This window comes from Ammodytes marinus (assembly GCF_949987685.1).
Source record: "Ammodytes marinus genome assembly, chromosome: 9".
NCBI classification, from domain to species: Eukaryota; Metazoa; Chordata; class Actinopteri; order Uranoscopiformes; family Ammodytidae; genus Ammodytes; species Ammodytes marinus.
In genome coordinates, this window is record NC_137213.1 from 14,821,194 (window position 1) to 14,844,261 (window position 23,068).

At 40.0% G+C, this 23,068-nt stretch overlaps 1 protein-coding gene across 1 annotated transcript; it reads left to right on the forward strand.

Annotated features, from left to right (window-relative positions):
- Positions 1–9,174: 9,174 nt before the first annotated feature.
- On the forward strand, positions 9,175–22,742 carry klhl14 (kelch-like family member 14; the record flags this gene model as incomplete). Its single annotated transcript, XM_080034706.1, has 8 exons — positions 9,175–10,052; positions 12,082–12,203; positions 15,842–15,931; positions 17,340–17,418; positions 17,824–18,014; positions 20,430–20,588; positions 21,819–21,976; positions 22,602–22,742. The coding sequence occupies 8 exons, from the start codon at positions 9,175–9,177 to the stop codon at positions 22,740–22,742; spliced, it is 1,818 nt and encodes a 605-aa protein (XP_079890832.1).
- Between the last annotated feature and the right edge of the window lie 326 nt (positions 22,743–23,068).

Sequence of the window (23,068 nt, forward strand, 5' to 3'; positions counted from 1 at the left end):
TTTTCAATATTCAATCTTAATTTTGTGGAAGTTTAGCATTTTCAATGAGCTGGAGATGAATGATTAATGAATAAATTTAAATGCTTCATTTTGTCCATGGATCATTAGTTAAGTCCTTTGTGGGAAGGACCTGAGAAAGGAGTGAAAATTATTGAGACATTAGCCTGAAGCAATCCAGGGGTAAATAGTGTGCACAAAAGGGATGTTGTGTGCACACTATCCACTGGCTTTCTAAAGAACCCTGGGGAAACGCGGTTTTCAATTTGGAATCTTAACTGAATCACATTTAGTTCTTGTAGAAAATTGATTTTTGTTTCATCATGTTTCAACAATGTCATACTAATGGTGCACAACCCTAATGCTTGTTCCATATAGCCTTTAAAAGTTGAGTTAAAAATGTGTCTGGATAAACAACACTTCAAAATCTTAGATAACTTATAACAATGTTTTGCAGAACATAGAAATGAGTAAATAAATATTGGTGATGTAATATTTTAAAGAGTACAAATGCTTTAGAATTTTATTTAGAAATGTAAGTGGTCTCAAGGTCGGTGGTTTTTGACTGCTCCTTAGAAATGTATGTGTTGCCCACTCCTTCTGTCTGTCCGTGGTTGATAGAGATGCTGTTGTTTTGTTGATATGCTGGATGTTTCTTCTACTTTCGGGGACAGAAGGGGGCAGTGTGAACACAACAACCATAATTGACTACAACATGGTCCAGTCTAGTATCTTAATATGGCCATAGCATTTCAACTTAAACTAGGGGTCTTTTATTAATCCATATATTGTAATATTTAAAAATAATAAGTCAAGTACTTTAAATGTGTGTACATCTAGTATTGTTTGCTTGCAAAAAAAAAAGCAAATTCAATTAAGTTTTTCTTCCATAGCTTTGAAGTTGACCTCATATGGAATATACTCACAAAGCTATAGTGCCACTAGATCTCCAGAAGTACCTAGAGGAGAAAAATGTTCAGTCCGTTTCATATTCCCTACTGAATATATGGTAATATCTCACATGGAAGTGCCTCTCTAATACATTCATCTACTCTGTTTGCATCTAATCAATCCCCTAAATAAATGAAGGTGAGCCACAACTGGATGTCATCGCATTTATCTGCAGGGGTGTCTCAAAGTGCACACACCTAAATGCTGCCATACTCTAAAGAGGTTGGACTGTGGCAATACTGATGGGGCCACTTGACAGCAGAGATGTATTTCCTTTAAAATTGAATATACAGCACAAACCTCGCTGTGTTGTTGTACTCTGTGATACATCAAAGCTGCTTTGGAAGATACTTTTGCAGTTTTGTATTAAGGCAGATTTTTGCAAGAGACACGTTTGGGGGAAATCTGATTTACAGGCAGGATGATTCTCAATTTCAGCCTGGCGCCACCATGCAGACCATGGGCTGTTTCGTTTGGATTCACTTCAGCGGGCGCTTCTGATCGTTGACGTGAAGCCAAGTGAATCAGAGCAACGTTCTGTCTCCTCTAGCTAACCAAAATTCTGTTTGGGATCTTTTTTTTTTAAACGGGGAAATGGAAGATGTCCACTCAAACCGTCCTATCTTTGTTCATGAGCAAGTGGAGAGTTAGGCCATGGAGCTGATGGAGTCAAGGAAAGAATGTGAGTGGAGAGAGGTGCTACTGTGTCTAAAATATCAATGAGGGAGATGCTGCCAAGTTTTGGAGCACAAGGGAGGGAATAGGTCCACTGTTTAAAGGAATAGTACAACGTTCATACGTGACCCTCACAGACACTTCCTGGTTTCTTTCCAGTGTGTATTCGATTGTAAAATGACATAAAGTGTCAAATTTAGGGCTACATAACGTACATACACAAACATGACGTGCTACAAAAAACAAGTCCCAACAAGCACACAAGAGTGTTTAGTGATGTTGTAAAGTGTATATATTGTCCTGCTCCCCTTTACTACCATTGTTTGAGCTAAGCTAAGCTGAATGAGCAACCGTTGACCATTTCTATAGAATACATGCACAGTTACAGGAACAGTTTCTGTTGTCTTTTCTTGAGATGGGGAGTGAAGCAAAAAGCTAAAAATTTAAAATGTTGAACTTTTCCTTTAACATAGAATACAACAAGCAGTGACTAACTGCGTCATATGGTCACTTTTAATACATTTTGTCTTGTGGAGAAGATACTTTATTTTATATTATTTTAACTATAATTTTGAACAGTGTCTACTGTTCATTCTCTTCAGTATTTATATACTGCAGGAGGTTATTAGTTAGTGTATTCCTTCAAAGTTGTGGTGACTACATCACCTGTCATTCAGTCATACTGTACAGACGAACTATACACTGGAACAGTGTGTATGCTCAGGTGAGTCTTTAATGTGGAACTCTGCCGAAAACATGCCAAACAAATTCATCAGTATAACAATACATGTTCCTTGTGTTTTCCACACCGTTTGATTTCAAAGATATTTATCTTAACAGGATAATAATTTGTGAAAGTCTCTGACATTTGTGGCTAGCTAGCATGATAATAAATCCATGGCTTGGAACATTTTTTAGTTAATTAGAGTCAATCAATCCAAACTTTGCTCACTTACCGGTGTGAAACCGGAGTATAATGAGCAGAAATCAGCATGGTGATTGGAAAACACAAATTACAGCTGTTAAAGAGAAACTCATCCACTTTTTTTCTGTTGATGCCAATGCCTGCTGCGAGGATTTAAAATTAGCATGGCATTCCTTTAATGGATGTCGGAGGAATGTGCTCCTCTATAATTAAAAAAACCTGTTAATATCCTCACTGGCTAAAATAAGAGGGGTTTTGTATGATCACAATGTCATCACATATTGGTCAGTTGTTAAACCAAAAACGTGTCTGCATTTATTTTGTTTTGTTCAATTATAGGACTAATGATTGTTTCTAATGCAAACATATACACCTACATGACATATCACTGCTTGCACAGAGGATATGGTATTGATATGATATATTAGTTATGTTGTTTTCCTGTTTATATGTATTATGAGCAAATAAAGTAACAGTACATAATGGTCTGTGACCAAATCAAAGAAGTGGTCAGCACTGCTGCTTCTATACGATCACGTGGCATATTAATGAACTTCCCCTGATAAATATGGGACAGTCTTCACTGTTAAAGGCTGTGTGTATATCTCTACAGTCAGGAGCTACATTCTTTCATTATTCTCGACATATTCCGTGCACCTTACATTCATGGTGTAATGATGTGAGTAATAACCTGGTGATGTTAACAGCACCCTGCAATAGGACCTTTATCTATAGGATGATATGACCCGGCTGCTAGCAGCCACAATGTATATGACCTCACAGCTGGATGTAATTTCCTCTCAAGAGCTCCCGGAAAGGGGGAAGCTTATGTTTTTGAGCTCATGTCGTCGGGGCTGGTAGTAACAGCAGCTTGCCATTGTATTAATTATTGTCAGGGAATCCAAGGGGTGTAGATAATACAGAATGCACTGCTTGGTCCCATTTGTTTCACTTGTCAGTGGAGTGAATAATTGGGAGTGCTGACCATATTAGGCACAGAGAGTTTCTAAAACATACGACTCAAACAGTCGCAACACAAACGTACGGCTTTGAAATTAAAAAAGCTTATTGTCTGAGCATTTCAAATCAGTATGGAATAATTTGCTGGCTCCCCATTGCCAAAGGAATTCACTGAAGTTTAACTCTGACAAGAGGAATTGTAATTTCACAGTGAAACATACAGTTTAGAATATTATGCCCAATTAGAGAAACCCTGTCTATTATTGTATTTTATATTTCACAGAGAGATGGTACATGGTACTTCAACATTATATTTCTTTTGTTAAACACAACCTTAAAAGCATCTTGCATTCGCTTCCTAGATAAGTGTCAGATATTTTGCACCCCTGTTCTGTACAGGCTTGAGAACATTGATACAGTTTTAGTAGAAGGGGGTTGCTAATACAATGGGGCTCATCTTGCAATTCTCCCAAGGAATAACTATCAGTCCTGCTACAGCGGCTTCAGCGTCCCTAGGTGACCGCGCCACTGAGCCCGTGCTCGCTCCAACGCACCCCACTCCACGCCTGCTGCCACCCTGAAGGTAGATGCATCACGCTGGGGAGACTGCGCAACAGCAGCCCCCTCTCCCTCCAGCCCCTAAACCTAAGCCTCCTCCATGACACTGTGGCCTCCTGCGGCCCCTATTCATCTCCAGGTCTCCACCAAAACTCCAGACAATCCCTCAGGTGAGTCTCCATACCACCTCCATGTTTCCTCCTACCTGAGCTGGACAACTAGTATCTTTTGTCATTTGAGAAATGCCACACACACACACACACGCTCCTGTGCTCACTCTGAAGGGGACACCGCCTGTTCCTTTCTGCTCACCTCCCGGCTGCCGGCTGACTCTCTGAGCCGTGTCTGTGGTGGCTACGCCATGTGTGGGGATCTAGGGGTTTAAAACAGCAGGCCTCCCATTCTCCCTGAATGGCAAATATAAGTGCTTCCAAGTTATTACACAGCGGACGTTTTATGAATCATCTCTGACTAACTTTGATCTGAGATGACAAGCATGTACTAATCTGTCCCAATATCACAATACAGTATATATAACTTTAACTGACCCTTCCCCCTCGTCTTTACAAATAACTAAATGCTTGCTTTTATGTCAAATTAACTTTATGGAGATGACAAACCCCTTAATATACTGTTTCCATATCCCCATTAGTCATATCACATTGTGGTATGATTTCACACTTAACTATGAGCACTTCTGGGATCATATAAAATACAGGAAGACCCATGTTAAATAAAAGGAACACTGCATGTGTTTAGATATGGGTAACTGGTATTGAGGGGTTTGGCTGTCTTTAATTCAAATGCTGAAATCTTAATATTTAGTATTCACTGTAACCTGCAATTTGATTCAATATTGTCTCACTGAAGTCTTTCTAAAGAGGCTGCCTGCGGCATTTTATGTTTTACTCCCTTTTGATATATTTTTTATCAGACAAAAACCTTTTAAAGTATAACACATAAATTACAACTTTCACTTTATACGTTGCCATACCACACCACACTTAGTTAACAAAATATTTTACAAACAAGATGATATCAGCCTCTCCATGATATTAATATGATATGTTCCCTGATCTGTAAACAGCTGGTTATCTTGCTTTTCCACGATAAGAGAAAGTGCTGAGGATTTACGCTTGGTGAGCACATTTGGGCTGAATCTTTCACACGTCACAAATTGCAGATGGGAAGCAGTGATCTTGAACAGCCGATCACATTTCCGTGACCATCTGACACCTTCCATTTAGGAAAATAATACTTTCTATCTTAGCATACCCCTCCACAGCAGCAGCCAGCAAAAGGAATTATGCCCGGTAGACTTTGCTATTCAAAGCAACTTTGGAGCTTCTCCTTTTGTTTTGTTCAATGGCACTGATTAGATTAAATGCTCGCTCTTTAATCAGTTATTCAAAATAAGCGGAAGTTGTGAATTATTTGAGGGTAAAAAAAAGCTTATTATACCATTTCACCTCATGAAGTAAGTAAATGGTCGGCTCTTTTGTCTACCTTTTTCTAACAGCTCTCTCTTTGAAAACTCCTAAGAGAACTACTGTCTTCAAATCTCATACAACTGTTGTTATTTACACTAAAATCCAAAAATACGTTTTACCCATAGAGGTAATATGGCATCTGAGTAATACGACAGAAAAATACGAGTCGGGGGGTTAACTGTTACAGAGAGTTGTAAATCACTGTGGTGTGATTCTTTGTCTCAAAGGGTTTAATTAGTCTAGAAATTCTTCTCTTATCTGATGACCCCCCCCCCATCCCTCCTCACACCCCCCCCCCCCCATCCCTCCTCACATCCCCCCCCTCCCCCTCCCTCTGAACACTGCAACAACTTACAACCATAAACGCCCTGCAATCTGAAGACCAGTGGCCTCAGGAGACTGAGTTGCTACAAAGAGCTGAAAGAGTTGGAAATGGTCATTTTATTGCGTTAGAATAGCTCACTCGAGACTTGGGTAATGTAGTGCTATCTGAGTGCTAGTACAGATAACAGTATGTGACTCCGAAAGTGAACCACAGTGGACTACTGTACAGTTATACTGCTACTGCAGTGTCAAGCACTTTTCAAAATAACACAACACACCAATAAGAGAAAAAAAACAATACTAACTGCTTTCCTAGCGGTTTCCAACCACTAATTAAAAGTATCATAGTTTTCTTTCAGTGATGATTATCATTGGAGATGCAGTGTGTGTATAGTTTAATCAGTCTTCTCAGAGTTGAATTGGCTCAGTATATAACTACAAGTGTGCGTGTGTTTGGGAGGGGGGAGGGGGGGAGGTATGCTTGTCAAAAACTCAAACGTCAAACTATGTTCTGGTTCTATCCATTATGAATGCTACCTATATGTGGCCTGTTATTTGCTTGATGGTATAGCATGGTGTTGCTCTATTTCATAGTACATGAACAAACCCATTTATCCCTATCTGTCATTTCATAACTTGTGAGGTATCTGTCACTTCTGCTCCCATGGGAGTCCTGTATGCATTTTTTTTTGTACTCTAATTGAGCTCTTTATTTAATTGTCAGTTTATTCTTTTTTAATAAGTCATTTATAGCAGCCTCTTTGATTGGATTTGCAAGAATGCTATTTGGCTTCTTTAAAACCAGCGACTATTCGGCGTCAACCCACTAATGATTAGGATTACATCACCTGATTACTCATAGTCATAGGAAGGATATTGTCCTAATTTAGATAATACGATTAGACGGCTTTGTTTCGAAGTTTTCAAATGTCAATGTGAAACCCCCACACCTCAATCCTCAGGCAGGAGCTGAGAGCAGTTCATATACTGTTGTTCAAGTAAATCAAGGTACCCCAAAGAAAGTACTATGACAGTAACTAGATAGAGGACTAAAAAGTACCTTGTCACTTTTGGTTTAGTGGTGTGAATTACACCATGAGGTCAAGTGGACATTCAAATAGGACAACAAGGAGTTTTATATTGGTGTGGTTCATCGATCAACTTGTTTTTATGGATTATTGTTGGGGTTTGGAGGTGAAAGTGTGTAGGCACATGGCATCCGAATGTCCAACCAGGACTTACAGTAAACATACAGTACAACTCACTACCTACAGTGCACTAACGGATGTTTGTATTAGGTTTCAACCCTTTGTGTTATCAGGCCTGCAGCTTGACCCTAAAGTTGTAACAAGGAACTAATCAGACAAGATGATAGCACATTAAAACACTATGTTATTATGTTAGGATACTGTATCTGGTTGTTGTTTTTATACAGTAACTTGACATCACTGTCATACCAGCCTGTGTGTGTGTGTGTGTCCAGGTGCTTTTGTCACATAGAACAAATAAGAAAGGAGGGGATTTTGTTTGCTTTCTTTCAACATCATAAACCATTGTGTGTGCATTATGGTGCACATATAGTATTTAAGATACAGATGCAAAACTTGAGCATATGCAGAACACCTTCATTTTGAAGGACTAGCAGGGGCAGAATGAGATGAGGGGTTATTTTGGCGATGGAGATTAAGGCAGGGGCTTTTTGTCATTTGTGCGAGACAAGCCATTCATCCATCCAGTTCACAGCCAAAAAAAGGCTGGTCCCAGAAATTAGCAGTTTCAGCTCAGCAGCAAAGTCGTCGGGCTGTGAAGGCAGAGAGAAATTGACTAATTAGCAATGCGCACTAAAACTTGACGGTTCTCTCTATAACAGCGAGGGAAAGACTCGGTTTTTCTCCCCCTTTCTCTTTTCTTTCTTCCATAGATGTTTGAAATCGCAGTCATTTACGCTCGACAGTTTTTACAATAGCCTTGAGCCATAATTTTGCGAGTCTCTCCAGCATCCATACCCCTGCATGGTCTCTCTCCACCGGCCATGCACGACCGTTTCTCTCCCCAACCGTGGATTTCCTATTACTCTCGTTACGACTCACTGAGCCCCAGGCCCAAGGATAATGATGTGTTGTTTCTTGGTAGCATAATTTGTCACACGTATATTTCTTCTTCTTCTTCTCTTGCAGAAAGCACAGCTCCCTCTCACACACTCACACACTTCTTGTTAATTCAGAAGAACAAATGATCAACGTCAACAAATAACCTGAAAATAGTGACTTTAAGAGTTGGAATCAATGGTTATCCTGAGACATCACCGACCATAGATTTTTTTTAAAGGAAAAGGACATTTTCTTAAAAGGAGAACAAAGGAAAATTCAAGAGAAAATATTGGGATCCTGAAGATTACTTTCCTTTTTTTTGGTCAAGAGCTGAAGTCAGGTAAGTTTGGCTCCTTCCTCAGGCAGCTCACATCATTTAGTTGTGACAGGCGCTTTTAGAGAATCTGGCGACAACGCTACACCACGCTTGTAGTCAACTTAGCACACATTACGCACATAGAAATAGCTTTGTTTGGCGCTGCATAAGATTCTAGAGACATGCATATTACAATTAACTTTATCGAAAGCTGTATTTTTCTTTCTCTCCCGATACTCACGTCCGCGACTCGGGTAGGCTTAAAGCGAAACGCACCCGTAGCACCACTGCTGACGGCTCGGAGACAAACTAATTGCTTTTGTTTGACTCGGTAAATCTGTGCGATGTGCAATGTCCTCATTGTGGGAGAGTGCAGCGAGATAGGAGAAGGGATAGAATGCTGCATGTTCTCCGTCCACCGTGGTGGTTGTCTCGTCTCTGTTTTCCTCGTCCGACAACTTCAGCCGCGTTACCGGGGGCAAACGCGCTGCAGCATCTCCCTATCCTCGTTTTTTTTGTTTTGATAGCACCCTTCAGAAACCTCAGCCTCCATTTAAATCATCTCGCTCTCGGGTTAAGAATGAATAAGAGTGGCACGCTGTGGGAACTATTGCGTTTTTGTTTGTTGCTTTACGACCAACGCTCAAAGTTGAAAGCAACTGACGCCGTCTTGGATGCAGATTCTCGCCGGCAGGCATGGCATGACGGCTTCCCCCACGCTGGATGGACGGGAGTTCTGTTCAATAACTTAACTCGAAACCCATTTTCTTTTGTAACAGTTGACGTATAGCTTGTGTAGGACTACTTGTGTTGTGCAAATAAATGACCTGAGGTAAATGGCTTGCATGGTTTATTTGTTGCCTAGGTGGCGTTCACTGTCAGGAAGTCATGTCCAGATCGGGTGATAGAACATCCACCTTTGACCCAACACACAGTGACACCCTGCTGCACGGGCTCAATCTCTTATGGAGAAAGCAGCTTTTCTGTGATGTGGCTCTTACTGCCCAGGGACAGCAGTTCCACTGCCACAAAGCTGTGCTGGCATCCTGCTCCCAGTATTTCAGATCCCTCTTCTCTTCCCATAATGTAATCAACAATGAGGGGAGTAAAGGGGACCAGGGCAGCAGTGGGACCCCCTCATCCTCTCCCGATGACAAAGTGGTGACCCCCAACGCCAGGCCCATCAATAACCTGGTGCTCCAGGGCTGCTCCTCCATTGGACTACGGTTAGTGCTGGAGTACCTGTACACTGCCAACGTGACTCTCTCCCTGGACACAGTGGAAGAGGTGCTGTCAGTCAGCAAGATCCTCAACGTCCCCCAGATTACCAAACTCAGTGTTCAGTTCCTAAATGACCAGATCTCTGTGCAGAACTACAAGCAGATCTGCAAGATTGCCGCACTTCACGGACTGGATGAGACCAAGAAGCTGGCCAACAAGTACCTGGTGGAGGATGTGCTGCTGCTGAACTTTGAGGAGATGTGTGCCATGCTAGATGCTCTGCCACCTCCAGTGGAGTCTGAGTTGGCTCTGTTCCAGATGTCAGTCCTGTGGCTGGAGCATGACCGGGAGACTCGCATGCACTATGCGCCGGATCTTATGAAGAGGCTGCGCTTCGCCCTCATACCTGCTCCAGAGCTGGTGGAGAGGGTGCAGTCTGTTGACTTCATGAGGAGTGACCCTGTGTGCCAGAAACTACTAATGGATGCCATGAACTACCACCTCATGCCCTTCAGGCAGCACTGCAGGCAGACCGTGTCCAGCAGGTGAGGATGAGACAAACAGACACAAAAAGACAGACACACAGTCCTGATTTCATACACACACACACACACACACACACACACACACACACACACACACACACACACACACACACACACACACACACACACACAGAGAGAGCGATGAGCTGTTAGAGAGTGGACGGAAGGTGATTAAATGCCTCCCACTTGTTAAATGTGAACAAATTGCAGACTCAACTATTGCCCACTCTCAAGTACAGGTCCCACCGCCTGTGAAGTCCAGAGACCATTTAGATGGCCAGTCAGAGATGTGAGGTTTGAGGCCCACTTAATGAAGATTGTAGAAGTTTTCTTGTAAAATAATGCCATTTCTCTAGGAGTTTGATCTACTCTATGCTACACTGTTTACATAATTACATGGTTACCGTATGTTTTAGTGAGGAGAAAACAACTCTTTATTTTCCCACACATCTGTGTAATTGCTCTCTAATCAGTGTAGACAAGATGCAGAAAACTAGATAAAGGTTCTGTGTTTGATGTGTAGCAAGTCATGAATACAATTTGAAATGCTGTAATTGAATTGTTCCCAGAATAACATGGTAATAACATAACAATTCTGGTATGAGTACAAGGATATTACAGCTATTCTGATAATCAAATATAAAATACAGTCAGGGGGAATTCAATATATTTGGGCATGTAGTGTATTTGAAAAAATTCAGCATTTACTGAACGAAGGATACATTAACATTACATTATTACTCTAGACTCACTCATACGAAAATAGGCCAAGCTGCATGTTTCACTTCCATGTTTATCCTGATCAGCACTTTAAGGAGTGGGGAAGTGGACAGGTGTTCATCAGTAAGTTATTCAATTGGCGATGCTGTTGTCAGGTTTCCTTTACAGAGCTGACTGTAGTGTACAGTCATTTGAGTGGGGATGAGTATTCAAATAAAATAAAAAAGTCACCGCATATCTTTAAAATGCTGAACATTAGAGCTGTGGCATTGAGGATCACCAAACCTGAAAATCAAATTTTGCACAAAGGATTTTAAAGCAAGGTATTTTTTATTTTTTTTTACATGCATCCTTACCTACATTATCCCAATTACATATCTATTCCCACATATGGACCTAAATGAGCAAAGAATCTTGAATCCTCATAATAATTAGTTTCACATGCCACTGTTTCTCTCCTCTCTCAATTAATCACCATTATCTATGTCCAGGGGCTCATTTGCATATGAATAACCCCAAAACACTTCAGAGTGGGCCAGTAGCAGGGAAAATGTACTGAGACGATGGTGCTTCTCCCAAGCATAAAGAAAGGGAAATATTAAAAAGGTGAATGTGACTGAATATAAAGGCCGGCTACTCTTAATCTTTTCACTGCATATTGTGATTAATTGTTAGACTTGTTGTGAAATCCATCCAGCAGCCACATAATCGTCATTAATGTAACACGCAAAGTGTGCAGCTTTAGGGTTATGTATCATATACTAAACAGCAGGGAATATCTCACGACTGGCTCTGGGGGCTGTGACATGAATCAGTGCTGCCAATGAAATGGAGACATTGTATAGGCAGGTTTATGTACTCAATTGCACTTTTAGCCTCCAGCGCTGCACCCTGCACGACCATTGAAAATATATCTTTGGAGTATAATAACCATTCAATTACACATCAAAAGAATAAGCTTGCCGTTGAGTAATTGTTTTTCTAATGATAAATGTGGAGGCCACATATTGCCTGATAAGTAATCCCAAGTCTCAGTAACTGGGCCCAAACATGGAGCAGTTATTAATTTAACCAATGCATTTGTTTTTTTTAAATATCATTCTACAGTTATTTCATTCATACAATGAGCATTTTCAGAATGCACTGGGAAATGAATGTTAATGCTCTCAAAGGAATTACGTTTACGAAATTAAGTAATTCAAGGTGTCCAAGTTTGAGCTGATTTTGGCCTTTGGATGTTTTTATTTCAAGTCTTTTATACCTGTTGTGTTCCCCCTGTTTCCACACACACACACTTTTGACAAAACAGAATCCGTTCCAATAAGAGAATGCTGTTACTGGTGGGTGGGCTGCCTCCTGGACCTGATCGTCTCCCCAGCAATTTGGTCCAGTACTATGACGACGAGAAAAAGACATGGAAGATCCTCACAAGTGAGTGGCAAAGGCTCTGCTGCTTTTGACTTTAAAAAAAAATTGTCTTTTCATCCGAGGCCTCTTGTGTTAGTGGCTTTTTTTTGATGAGAGAAAGTTGTTCCTATGGATGACTTTAACACAGGTTAATTTCCCACAGAAAATGAGGGGAGAAGGAGTTCCCTAAATCCTTTAGGTAATAATGTATCACTATCACTTTTAATATAAGTTTTTAATCAGAGCGTGACTTCACAGCACTATGGAGCTTCATGCCCGGTTTGCCTTGTTTTTGCTGAAATATGCTGGCAGGATGCATGATGAGATATACTTCAATCTAATGATCTATCGTAGCGGAGATATAGAACAATAATGAATGGCGTCTCAACCCTTAATTCCCAAAACTCACATTGATTGATGCATTAGATTGATTTACACAATACATACTCAATGGCAGCAATGGATTAGCCCATTGACCTGTGAGTTAAATAAAGGGATGGATGGGGTTATTGGAATACAGCAGCTGTAATGTTGATGATAACATTCAAAAACCAATATATAATGAAATAATTGACGATATAGCAGAAATTTAAATTCCTAAATAGGTGTTCTTTGACCTGTAGGAGTTTATACCAGGGTACACTTTATGATATTGATTTCAAGGTGTCATATTGAAAGCAGGTTGTCATAGTGCCTCAACAAATCAATTCTAGGGAAACACTCTAGTGTCAATAGAGAACATATGTGAAGCCCTTGTCAATTGACAAACACATTCTTGCAGCACTCACCCCTGTGAAGTATGTCCTCTTTTTTTCTCTCTCTCCGTCTTCCCTGACCTTTTAAGGCTTACCACTATATTGTTGCCATATTGCAAAGGTCAGGCAAAGAGCTAATGGGAAACCATATTTGTGCTTTGCATCATCATTGCCCGACATATTGAGTTTTTGTCCTTTTGTTTTGGTGGGAGCCATCTCTCAGCGGTTTCTTCATTCATACAAATTAGCCAAAGGTTTGTGTTCTTTCGGCTGGCACTGTGCAGTTATGGCGCGTGTTTTTTAATGAATCCGGTGTGTAATTTTTCACTTATGTCTTAAATTCAGAGCAAGTTTTGGACGTCTCTGCTCGATTTGTTTGTTATTTTAGCTCACATTTGGCCAAATCCATCATTGTGCATTTTACTAAAGGAGCCATGCATACACAGCAGCCTGGGACCCACTGGTGTTTATATCGACAGTTTCTCATTTAACTCACACTCCTGGGTATAAACTGCAACAAGCAAAAGGTCAATGGGGATTTCCATCACTCAAAACTAAAAAGTTAACACTCAAATGGTCCGTGGCCAAGTGGAAGGACAAAATTGCAAAATCATCCCCTTAACACATCAGTGGCCATCTGATGTAGCCTCCACACAGTGGCTGTAGAATAAAAGATTATTAACATTCAATCATAAGTTTTCAATGAGGCGAAACCTGAGAGGGACAGCCTTTGATTAAGACATTCATCAACACAATTTGGGAAGATTCTGATCCCTCTCCTTGTGTGTGTGCGATATATCCGCTGCTCGCTGATTCCATTGTAAAGTTTGCCATCTAGTGTACCCACAGCAGCGTGGACGAACAAGAGACAAAGGCAGACGCAGGCATAGCCACAAAAGCTTTGGTCTGTTCTCTGTTGTTCTTCTTTAAATCTTTAGACCAACCTGATGTTAACTAATCTCCCACTTGGAAATTGACCTTATCTACTCAGCGTGTCCTAGAGAACAAAGGGAATTAAGCCCAGTGGGATGCAATTGTAATGGTGTTCAAGGCATGTCAGAGAGCTCGAGCAGCAGCAGTGGTGCATTAGCTGTGGAGTCATTCAAGCAGTCCCGACTGTGCCTCTATGCAGAGGTTTCTGACTCCCTCTAGTGAGCCCTAGAGCTCACTGTAGACTGGAGTGATGGCGTCCATCTCGTAGAGGACATGCTCATCCTGCCCTCTCATGGCTGTTCACCCTTGGGGTTAGTGGACGATTTAAAAGGTTGAGGGGACAGATAGGTAGATTAATTCAACCCTCTTTCTCAGGTGAAAAAGATCAGTTTGGTCTTACACATTGTTAAAGGAAACATAATTTATATGTTTTTATCGTTTTCCCCGCAGAGGACTATTACAGTGGTCTCGGTTATTATAGGCTGCCTCTTATCCCAGTGCATTTGAGGCACCTGTAGAGGTACAGTAGGTAAAGTGTCCCAAATCCTCCCACAGCACTCCTCATACTGTAGCCTGTGTGACATACTGGAAAGCAATAATCTTCTTCTCACACGGGCTGCAAGATGGTTTTGAGTACGAGTACAAGTCGCTAGACATCAAATAAAAAGTCGCCCATCCGTGTCCTATATACTGCTGACTGGATGATAATGTAAATAGCATGTAAGGGAATTTGCCAGTCATATGGCTCTCGTCGTCTTTGAGGTGCACTGAAGGCAGGCAACCTAATCCCCCTTGTTCGAGATAAAGCTGTGTTTAGTATATGTAGTATTAGTTCCTATCTGAGACTCCCCCCTCCCATAGAGGACCGGCACATGTCAGCCATGCCAGTGAGTGAGATTGCAGGGAGAGGCCAATTGGAAAGAAATGAGATTCAAGGCTGTCTAATTTTGCAGCAACTGTGATCCATCAGGCGTTGGGGAGGTGACAGTGGAAATGACTGATGGAGACAGACAGGTGGGCTTTAACATTCCACTGATTTGTGCTCAAAAAGCACCGGGCCTGAGATTTATTGAGTGAGCACGATCATGTTCATTATGACTGTCACCTAAGACCATTTCTCTACATCTCAATGGGGTCACTTTAGCAAAAGAAGATGGAGGAGGGGTGGAGGGGGGGGGGTCACAAAAACATACACAAGGGGAAAAAACTCCATTTATGCTAACTTGTGCTTACATACGATCATTTTTATTTTATGTACTTAATGATAGATAGATAGATAGATAGATAGATAGATAGATAGATAGATAGATAGATAGATAGATAGATAGATAGATAGATAGATAGATAGATAGATAGATAGATAGATAGATAGATAGATAGATAGATAGATAGATAAACTATTCATAATAAACAGTAGACCGTTGCATCACACTTTCATTTGTTCCAGTTTGAGAGTCAGCAGGATTCATTCCCCACAAGAAATCACTTCCTGTAAATGGATGAATGGAAGATGACAAAACAAAAGCAATGAGGAGGGGAAATAAATTCTGTATAACATTGGCTCACACTGAGATGGATGTGAAATAGATGTTAAGCCTGTGTCACTGCACCACGCACATCTGCCTGTTGTGACAAGAACACCGCAAATTAAATAGTTCTCAGCATTATCGTGTATTACAAGCACTCCTTGTCAAACAATAGGACACACTAGGACAACTTTTCTTTTTTTCAACACTTTTCATGTCTTACTATTTGATGATACATGGTAGAGTTTATTTGTGTTTACATTAGCCTCATATCTATAATGTTACTTATATTTCCAGTAAATGTATGATACATCGTATTAAAAATTTATTCAAACTGTGAATCGGAGGGTCAAATTCAAGGGTACGCAGGGTACTATATGGCAACAACTGATTTATATAATTTGCATATTTTAGCAAGTGACATCTTTTGATTTTGTGTCTCATCCAGTTATGCCCTACAACAGCGCACATCACTGTGTGGTGGAGGTGGAGAACTTCCTTCTTCTTCTGGGCGGAGAAGACCAGTGGAACCCTAACGGTAGAGTAACGCCACAGACTTACATAGTTTCCACCAATTTTTAAATGACAGATTTGTCAGTGTATACTCAGTTTAACGCTCGGATTTGATGTGAATTCAAACTAATCAGAGTTAACGTAACACTTTCAGATAGTTTCAAACACTCACCCCAGCAACACTCCAATCTCTTAGCAATATTTGGCCCAGAAAAGTGACTGTTATTAAGCGTCAAAATCTAGTATTTTTAAAAATGAAAACCCGGCGCCTAAAGGGTTAAATTCTAAAATATTTCTTGTGTAGAAGTGTTAAAAACGTGTGAACTAGTGGTAACACTCCGCCATAGTAAGACACTGTAAGTGATCTAAAACGGAAAGAGTTAAAGTAGCACATTTCACTGGTAGGGGAGAACGGGGTAAGTAGGCACACTTTTTACTCTAGTGAGAATTGCTTATCACCTAAACATCTTTCAATAGTCATTCCTACATTAAATTGAAGCTTAAGGTGTTGGCTTGAAATATGTACCCCTCACTTTTTCTATCTTATTGTAATAAAGAAGAAAATAATCATCAAAGACATCCTTACACATTGTGACAACCAACCCCATCAAGGGGTCGGTTGTCAAACACTATGGGGTTGTTTGTCACAATGTTATCTTAATGGGAATAATCTTAAAAAGAAGGCAAGAAAGTAGAACTAAATTTGAAAGTTTAATTGCATTGTCAAGTTGAAAAATAGGCCTACATAACTTACTGTAGCCTTGGCAGCTGGTCTAGTTTGGGATGCACTGGGTTGTTTTGATTTTATTGCCCTTTTTGCTAGCTGCCTTTTCCTGCTCTATTCTTTCCTTCTCTGGGGTGTCAGTGAGGATACAGCTTGTCAATTTCTTTCGTTATTGGGTTCCTTTTCTGGCTGCAGCCTTGAGATAACATGTGACAACCAACCCCCCAAAAAATGTGACGACCAACCCCAACTTGAATTTCTTGCTAGCATCAAGGCCAACAACCATCTGTCAACTAATTAGCTTGCTAACCACAATCTAAAATATAGTTTACCCTTCACACTTTGTATGGGTAACAAGTGTTTTGTTATAAACCCATTGTGTAAAAGCCTTGAAGAAAAATACTGAGGTGCTAAATATTTTCAATTTGACATGAAAAACACAAACAGTCGTCTCACCTCAAATTCAGCAGTCTAACTCCAAGGAAGACTATGTAGGTGACCTCTGATCCCAATTCTGGATATTTACATACCAAAATTTCATAGACAGCGCCTTCTGGTTCCGAGATATAACGATTGTGACAACCAACCCGTGTGACAAATTACCCCGTTCTCCCCTACTGTATATAATAAGGATGTTGGCAGCCATTCAGAACTGACTCGAGTCATTTGTTTAATCAGTGTAATTGATTTGATTACATCTGTTTTGCAGGAAAGCACAGCACTAATTTTGTGAGCCGCTATGATCCCAGGTTCAACAGTTGGATACAGCTGCCTCCTATGCAGGAGAGGTAAGTTCGTCTGTCGGTGGATACAAAAATGTAACTGTCTCCAAAATGGAATTTATATTACAGTACAACTGATGATGCACTAAGAGAGACTTCTAGGAAGAAGCGCACAAATGATTCACCTCTTATAATAATTTGAATAAAAATGCAAATAATAAGATTTGTATAATTTCACATATAAGCAGTTTCTATACAGACATTTTATACTGCTTCCTTTTACTATAAATGTTTTGTCTTTAGAATTCAGTTTACTTATAGAAGTTATAATATAACTGGTTGCCATTACTAGTACGCATGCAACTATTTTAACTCTTATGTTATGGTGATCTCCAACTAACACACACATTCTGGAAAGTCTATGCATTGCTGGCTTAATAATGTTGTCTGGTTGACACTTTCCTTTCTCAGGAGAGCCAGTTTCTTTGCCTGCTGCATGGAAAAGCACCTGTATGTGATTGGTGGTAGGAACGAGAGCGGCTACCTCTCCAGTGTGGAGTCCTACAACATGGAGACTAACGAGTGGAACTACCTGTCGTCTCTGCCGCAGCCTCTAGCCGCCCATGCCGGAGCGGTGCACAACGGCAAGATCTACATTTCAGGTCAGAGGAGAACCTGACACTTAACTCTTATCCCGGAGGCTTTTGTTAAGAAAAAGTCTTTTAACTTTCTGAAAATCCCATATATAGAATATATTTTTTTTGAAACAGGCGTTCATTGCTCAGCATTAAAAAAATAAATAAAATACATCCTCTAAAATATTACCGAATTTAGACAAAATGACTTTTACAGTTACATCATATGAGACAAGAAGACAGCTACTAACACTGTTGTAGTGCAGAATAAAGCAGCAGCAACTTTAACTCATATAGAAACCTGAGATAGATAGATTTCCATTCTCTGCTGCTTCAAATGTTTATTCCACTACCGGTTAGAGGGGAATGTTGTACTTTTTACACAATTTTTTGACTGCTAAAGTTATTAGTTAATTTGCAGTTCTTCGAACAAAACATGTGAACAGTTTATAAAATATAATGCATTGGTATAGTTTTAAATTACATAGATATCAAGTAATTAAATAAGCCTTCACTTCACCATGACCTTTTACAACATTAAAGTGCTTCTTATACACTAATAAATCAGCATCACAATTCATAAACTTAATATGTTATAATAGTAACAGGACTCATTCTGCTCCATAATGAGCACTTGCTTTTAAATGATGCTGATTACACTAAAGTACTTTTACTTGTAGTAGGAATTTGAATGCACGACTTGAAATGGATAATATTGTGGTATTTCATTATTTAGTAGAGATCATGGGTCTGAATATTCACCTAAGGGTGAACACAAATGACGCAAATCCAAAACAAATCAAACACAATAAATAACAAAACATGAAGAGTGATCTAAGGTAAATTATTGTTCCAAACATTTACTTCCTTGTCAAAACATACAGTATACCTTATGTGCCTATATTACCCACAATGCAACTCAACTGCCAACAGTTTAGTCAGAGATTAGAGTCTGTTCTAGAATTAACTAATGTTGCCTCAAGCAGAGATGAGGAGTGGGCTGGAGCTTCCTCTGCAACCACAACATTCTTTATACAGCCTTTTGCTACATTATGCAGTAGTACTCCACATGTCATGTAAACAGGTCCTATCAAGACAAAAAGTTACGTCCACATTTCAAACTCAAGAATGATATTTCTCTCCTCTAAATACATGTCACATGATTAAATACCTGGTTTACCCTATTGATTTTATTTTCACAGGCAAAGTGCTTGAAAAACAACTTAAAGGTGCCATGAAATGCCACACTACAAATGTTTTTCAACCAACTCAGTATAACTTCAGAATAAAGTCCATACAATACTTCTACTATCTGAAATCTATAATGATATCTATTCATTTGGTGACATTTAAATCAGTCAAACTCATCACACCGACGCACAAAGTCTAAACCAAAATCCGCCTCTTCCAAAAGCTGACACTCACTGAATCATCGGCGAACCTTATGTTGTGACTATTGCGCGGTGTTATGCACCACTCCTGTCATTACAATATAAAAGGGACTAAATATCTAATGCAAAAAAGAAACAAAGGCGCCAGCCTTCAGTGGAACATGTGTTTGAAAATTGGTTGGAGAAGCAGCTATTAATTCTGACGCACTGCAATCTATTAGTAATTTGAAATTCAGTTTATAAAAGAGCGAACACATTTCTCTGTTAGCTCATGTGGCTTGATAGTATTTAAAGCTCCCATATTATACACTTTTCGGTTCTATTATACACCATATTATATGGTCTTAGTGGTCCCTAATACGTTTTTCTTTAATTGTTTGCTGAAAAAAACTTTCAGATAATTTATTGTACTATGCTGATGTTCAGCTAATCTCACAATGGCCTATTTTTTAAAAAGAGCTGCAGCTCCCCTCGTAAATATACAATCTTTGAACTTCCCCCGCCCCCTGTCCGGAAGCGAAGCCAGATACGCCTTGCCCTCTGTCTGTCAGGGCCGTGGACCAATAAAAAATAGGGGTGTGGGCTGCACAGTGGAAGCTTCTGGCTTTCCAGTTTTTGAGGTCAGAAAAGGGGAGAATTCTGACTGGAGTATATTGGGGGGGAGGGGTGGGGGTTTCAGAAAGGGGGAGAGTGAGAAAAGGAGAGATTGTTATTTTTTAAAATATTTTGGCAGTCTCTAGGCACACCTTGGACCCATAGATATGTTAGAACACATTTAAAAGTGCATTTAGCATAATATGTGACCTTTAAAGTAAAGAAAGAAATTAATAATTTAAAAAAAATTATTAATCATATGTTGAGTTTTACATTGGATCAATTTAGCACATATTTCAACATGGCAACCCTGGAAATGATTAAGACTGTCATTGATCGGCATACACTTGTTTGCCCTAAAGTGTATGTTACATGAGCTGCCACAGTGTGCGTCTACCTACAGTGTGAATATTGACACACAGTAAAAAAGGCGTACTTCTGTGTTTAACTGTTGCAGGAGGAGTGCACAATGGAGAGTATGTGTCCTGGCTCTATTGTTACGACCCCATAATGGATGTGTGGGCTAGGAAACAGGATATGAACACAAAGCGGGCCATTCATGCCCTGGCTGGAATGAATGACCGCCTATATGCTATTGGTGGAAACCATTTGAAAGGTAAGTACTACTCGGGTGTTTCAGCCAATGAACGGAAAAAAGGTCAAGATTGATACACTTCTTTTCAAGGCTGTTTGAAAGAGACACTAGCATTATGAGACTAGACATTCAGTCCCATGTCCCTTTTATGATGAGGTGTGAAGGTTACAGTATGAGCTAAATGAATTGCTGTAATGTGTTGAACATTTGTATTTGATCAGCAAGACCAATGCCGAATGAGAATTATAAAAAAACTGAACTTTTATGTGTTTCATTGAAATACAGTTACAGATTTAGACAATTGAATGTACAATTACTACATGGTGTACATTTAGCTTTAATCGGTTTTTCACTGCCACAGTTGTCAAATTAGATCATTCAAATATTTAGGTTTTTGTTTTCTCAGGTTAATGATTGATTACTTCATGTGTGTGTCTCTGATCATGTCTCGTGGGGTAGTTGTGTCTACTTTACTGTCTTTTCTGTCTGGATTGGTGTTTGTACATCTATTTCTAATATAAAGCACTCTGGTTTACTTGTAATAAAATTTTTATATTAAGAGAAGCAGCTCTTCAGGTACTTTGAAAAAGCAGATGCAGCCTCAGAGGCAGAAAGGAACGAGGAAGGAAAAACACAGGACTTAAATAGACTTAAAGGACCTATACACTTGTATAAAAGACTAGAGGACTCTTTGGACCTATCTAGATGTCAATGTTTCATCTGTATTTACCTGCATATATAATGGCTACCCCGATGCTCTCAGTATATGACTGAGCAGCAAGTTGAAGAGGCCGCATATTGAGGTGGACCTACTGTACAATGATATTGCCTGCTACAGCTAGCTTATTATGTGACACACATTCACCACTTGTAGTTACAAGTATTTCTCTACAACATCAGACATGTTAAAGTTTGTGAAAAACTCAACACTCGCGAGTGGGGACATAACCCTACAACTTAGGAACCCTAGATTTGGATTCAAATCATGGTGACATCATCTCTACAACTGCAAAAAACAGTTGGAAGGTCACAGAGAATACAGCTAATGCAGAAATAACCCAATCTTTGACAGCAAATCTTGTATTCTTGTAGGAACCCTTCCGACAAAACAAGATGTAGATTCAAAAAGAACTTGCTTTTCTAAGGCCTTTTAAACTATAAAGAGCAACTTATTACCCGGACCTACAACTAATTGGCATATCAACTGCATCTGATAGGCTAAAGATATTTTTTCTTTCCTCTTTCACAAAGGTTTCTCTCATCTAGACGTAATGTTGGTTGAGTGTTACGACCCGAAAGCCGACCAGTGGAACATCCTGCAGACGCCTATCCTGGAGGGTCGCAGTGGCCCGGGCTGTGTCGTTTTTGATGACAGCATCTATCTTGTGGGGGGCTACAGCTGGAGCATGGTATATTCTTACACAGGACATTTGTATATTTTACATTTAAGACTAAAGATAAGACAAAACAATATATATAAAAACTTATGACAAGACCAAAACCACTAGTAAGATTGTCTCACTTCTTTCCGACTTCCACCTTCTCAAAAGTGCAAACGTGTTCCAAAAAAGTTGCCGTATACATTTCTGACTCGTTCTACAGAGAGTAGAACGAGTCAGGATGTATACTGCAACTTTTTTTAAACACATTTGCACTGTTGGAATAAACAGTGGATTGGTTACGGACTATTCTCAGCTGCAGGTATAAGCAAGTATTTCTGGCAGCAGGAGGGCATACAGTATGTGCGACTGACTGATGTATCTTAATAGTTTTTGGACAGCAGCTGAGCTTTGCACAGATTAATAAGCCATATGCGGCTTTAGCTACGCAGGCAATACTTCTTAGTAGGATCAGTCTATTGTTGCTTTTGGTCTTTTCGTGGAATTTGTTGACAAAAGAAAACTATAAAATATCTCCAGACTTACTCTTCAAAGTTGTCTGTGCTGTTTTTGACCACATGCATTGATACAAAAGCAAATCCAATCAGCACTAAGAGAGAATGAGGAGAATTACTTTTCTTTTTTATTTTCTCAGGGGGCCTATAAGTCTTCTACCATCTGCTACAGCCCGGAGAAAGCAACATGGACAGAGTTGGAAGGAGGGGTGGCAGAGCCCTTGGCCGGCCCAGCCTGTTCCACCGTCATACTGCCTGCCTGCCTTCCCTTTAACAAATGACAACTAATCCTGCCGACGGGCGGTAAGGGCACAAAGCGGCCAAGTGAATGGAGGGAGGATTATCAATAAGCAAAGCAGTTATCAACTATTTTGTGAAACACCCTGTGGTCAGACGATGGGGGGGTGTGTATAAATTATTTTTTTACAGGTTTGACCAGAGCACTTTCGTTATTCCCTACTGAAGGTTTGAAAAAAAAATTAAGAATTGTGTTACTCATGTATTTAAACTCGTCTGTGTTCTGAGATATGGTCAGTTTCATACTTGATTTAATTTAAAACTGATAGTAAGTGTTTTTGGCTTCTCTTCTATAGCACGCAAAGTGTTG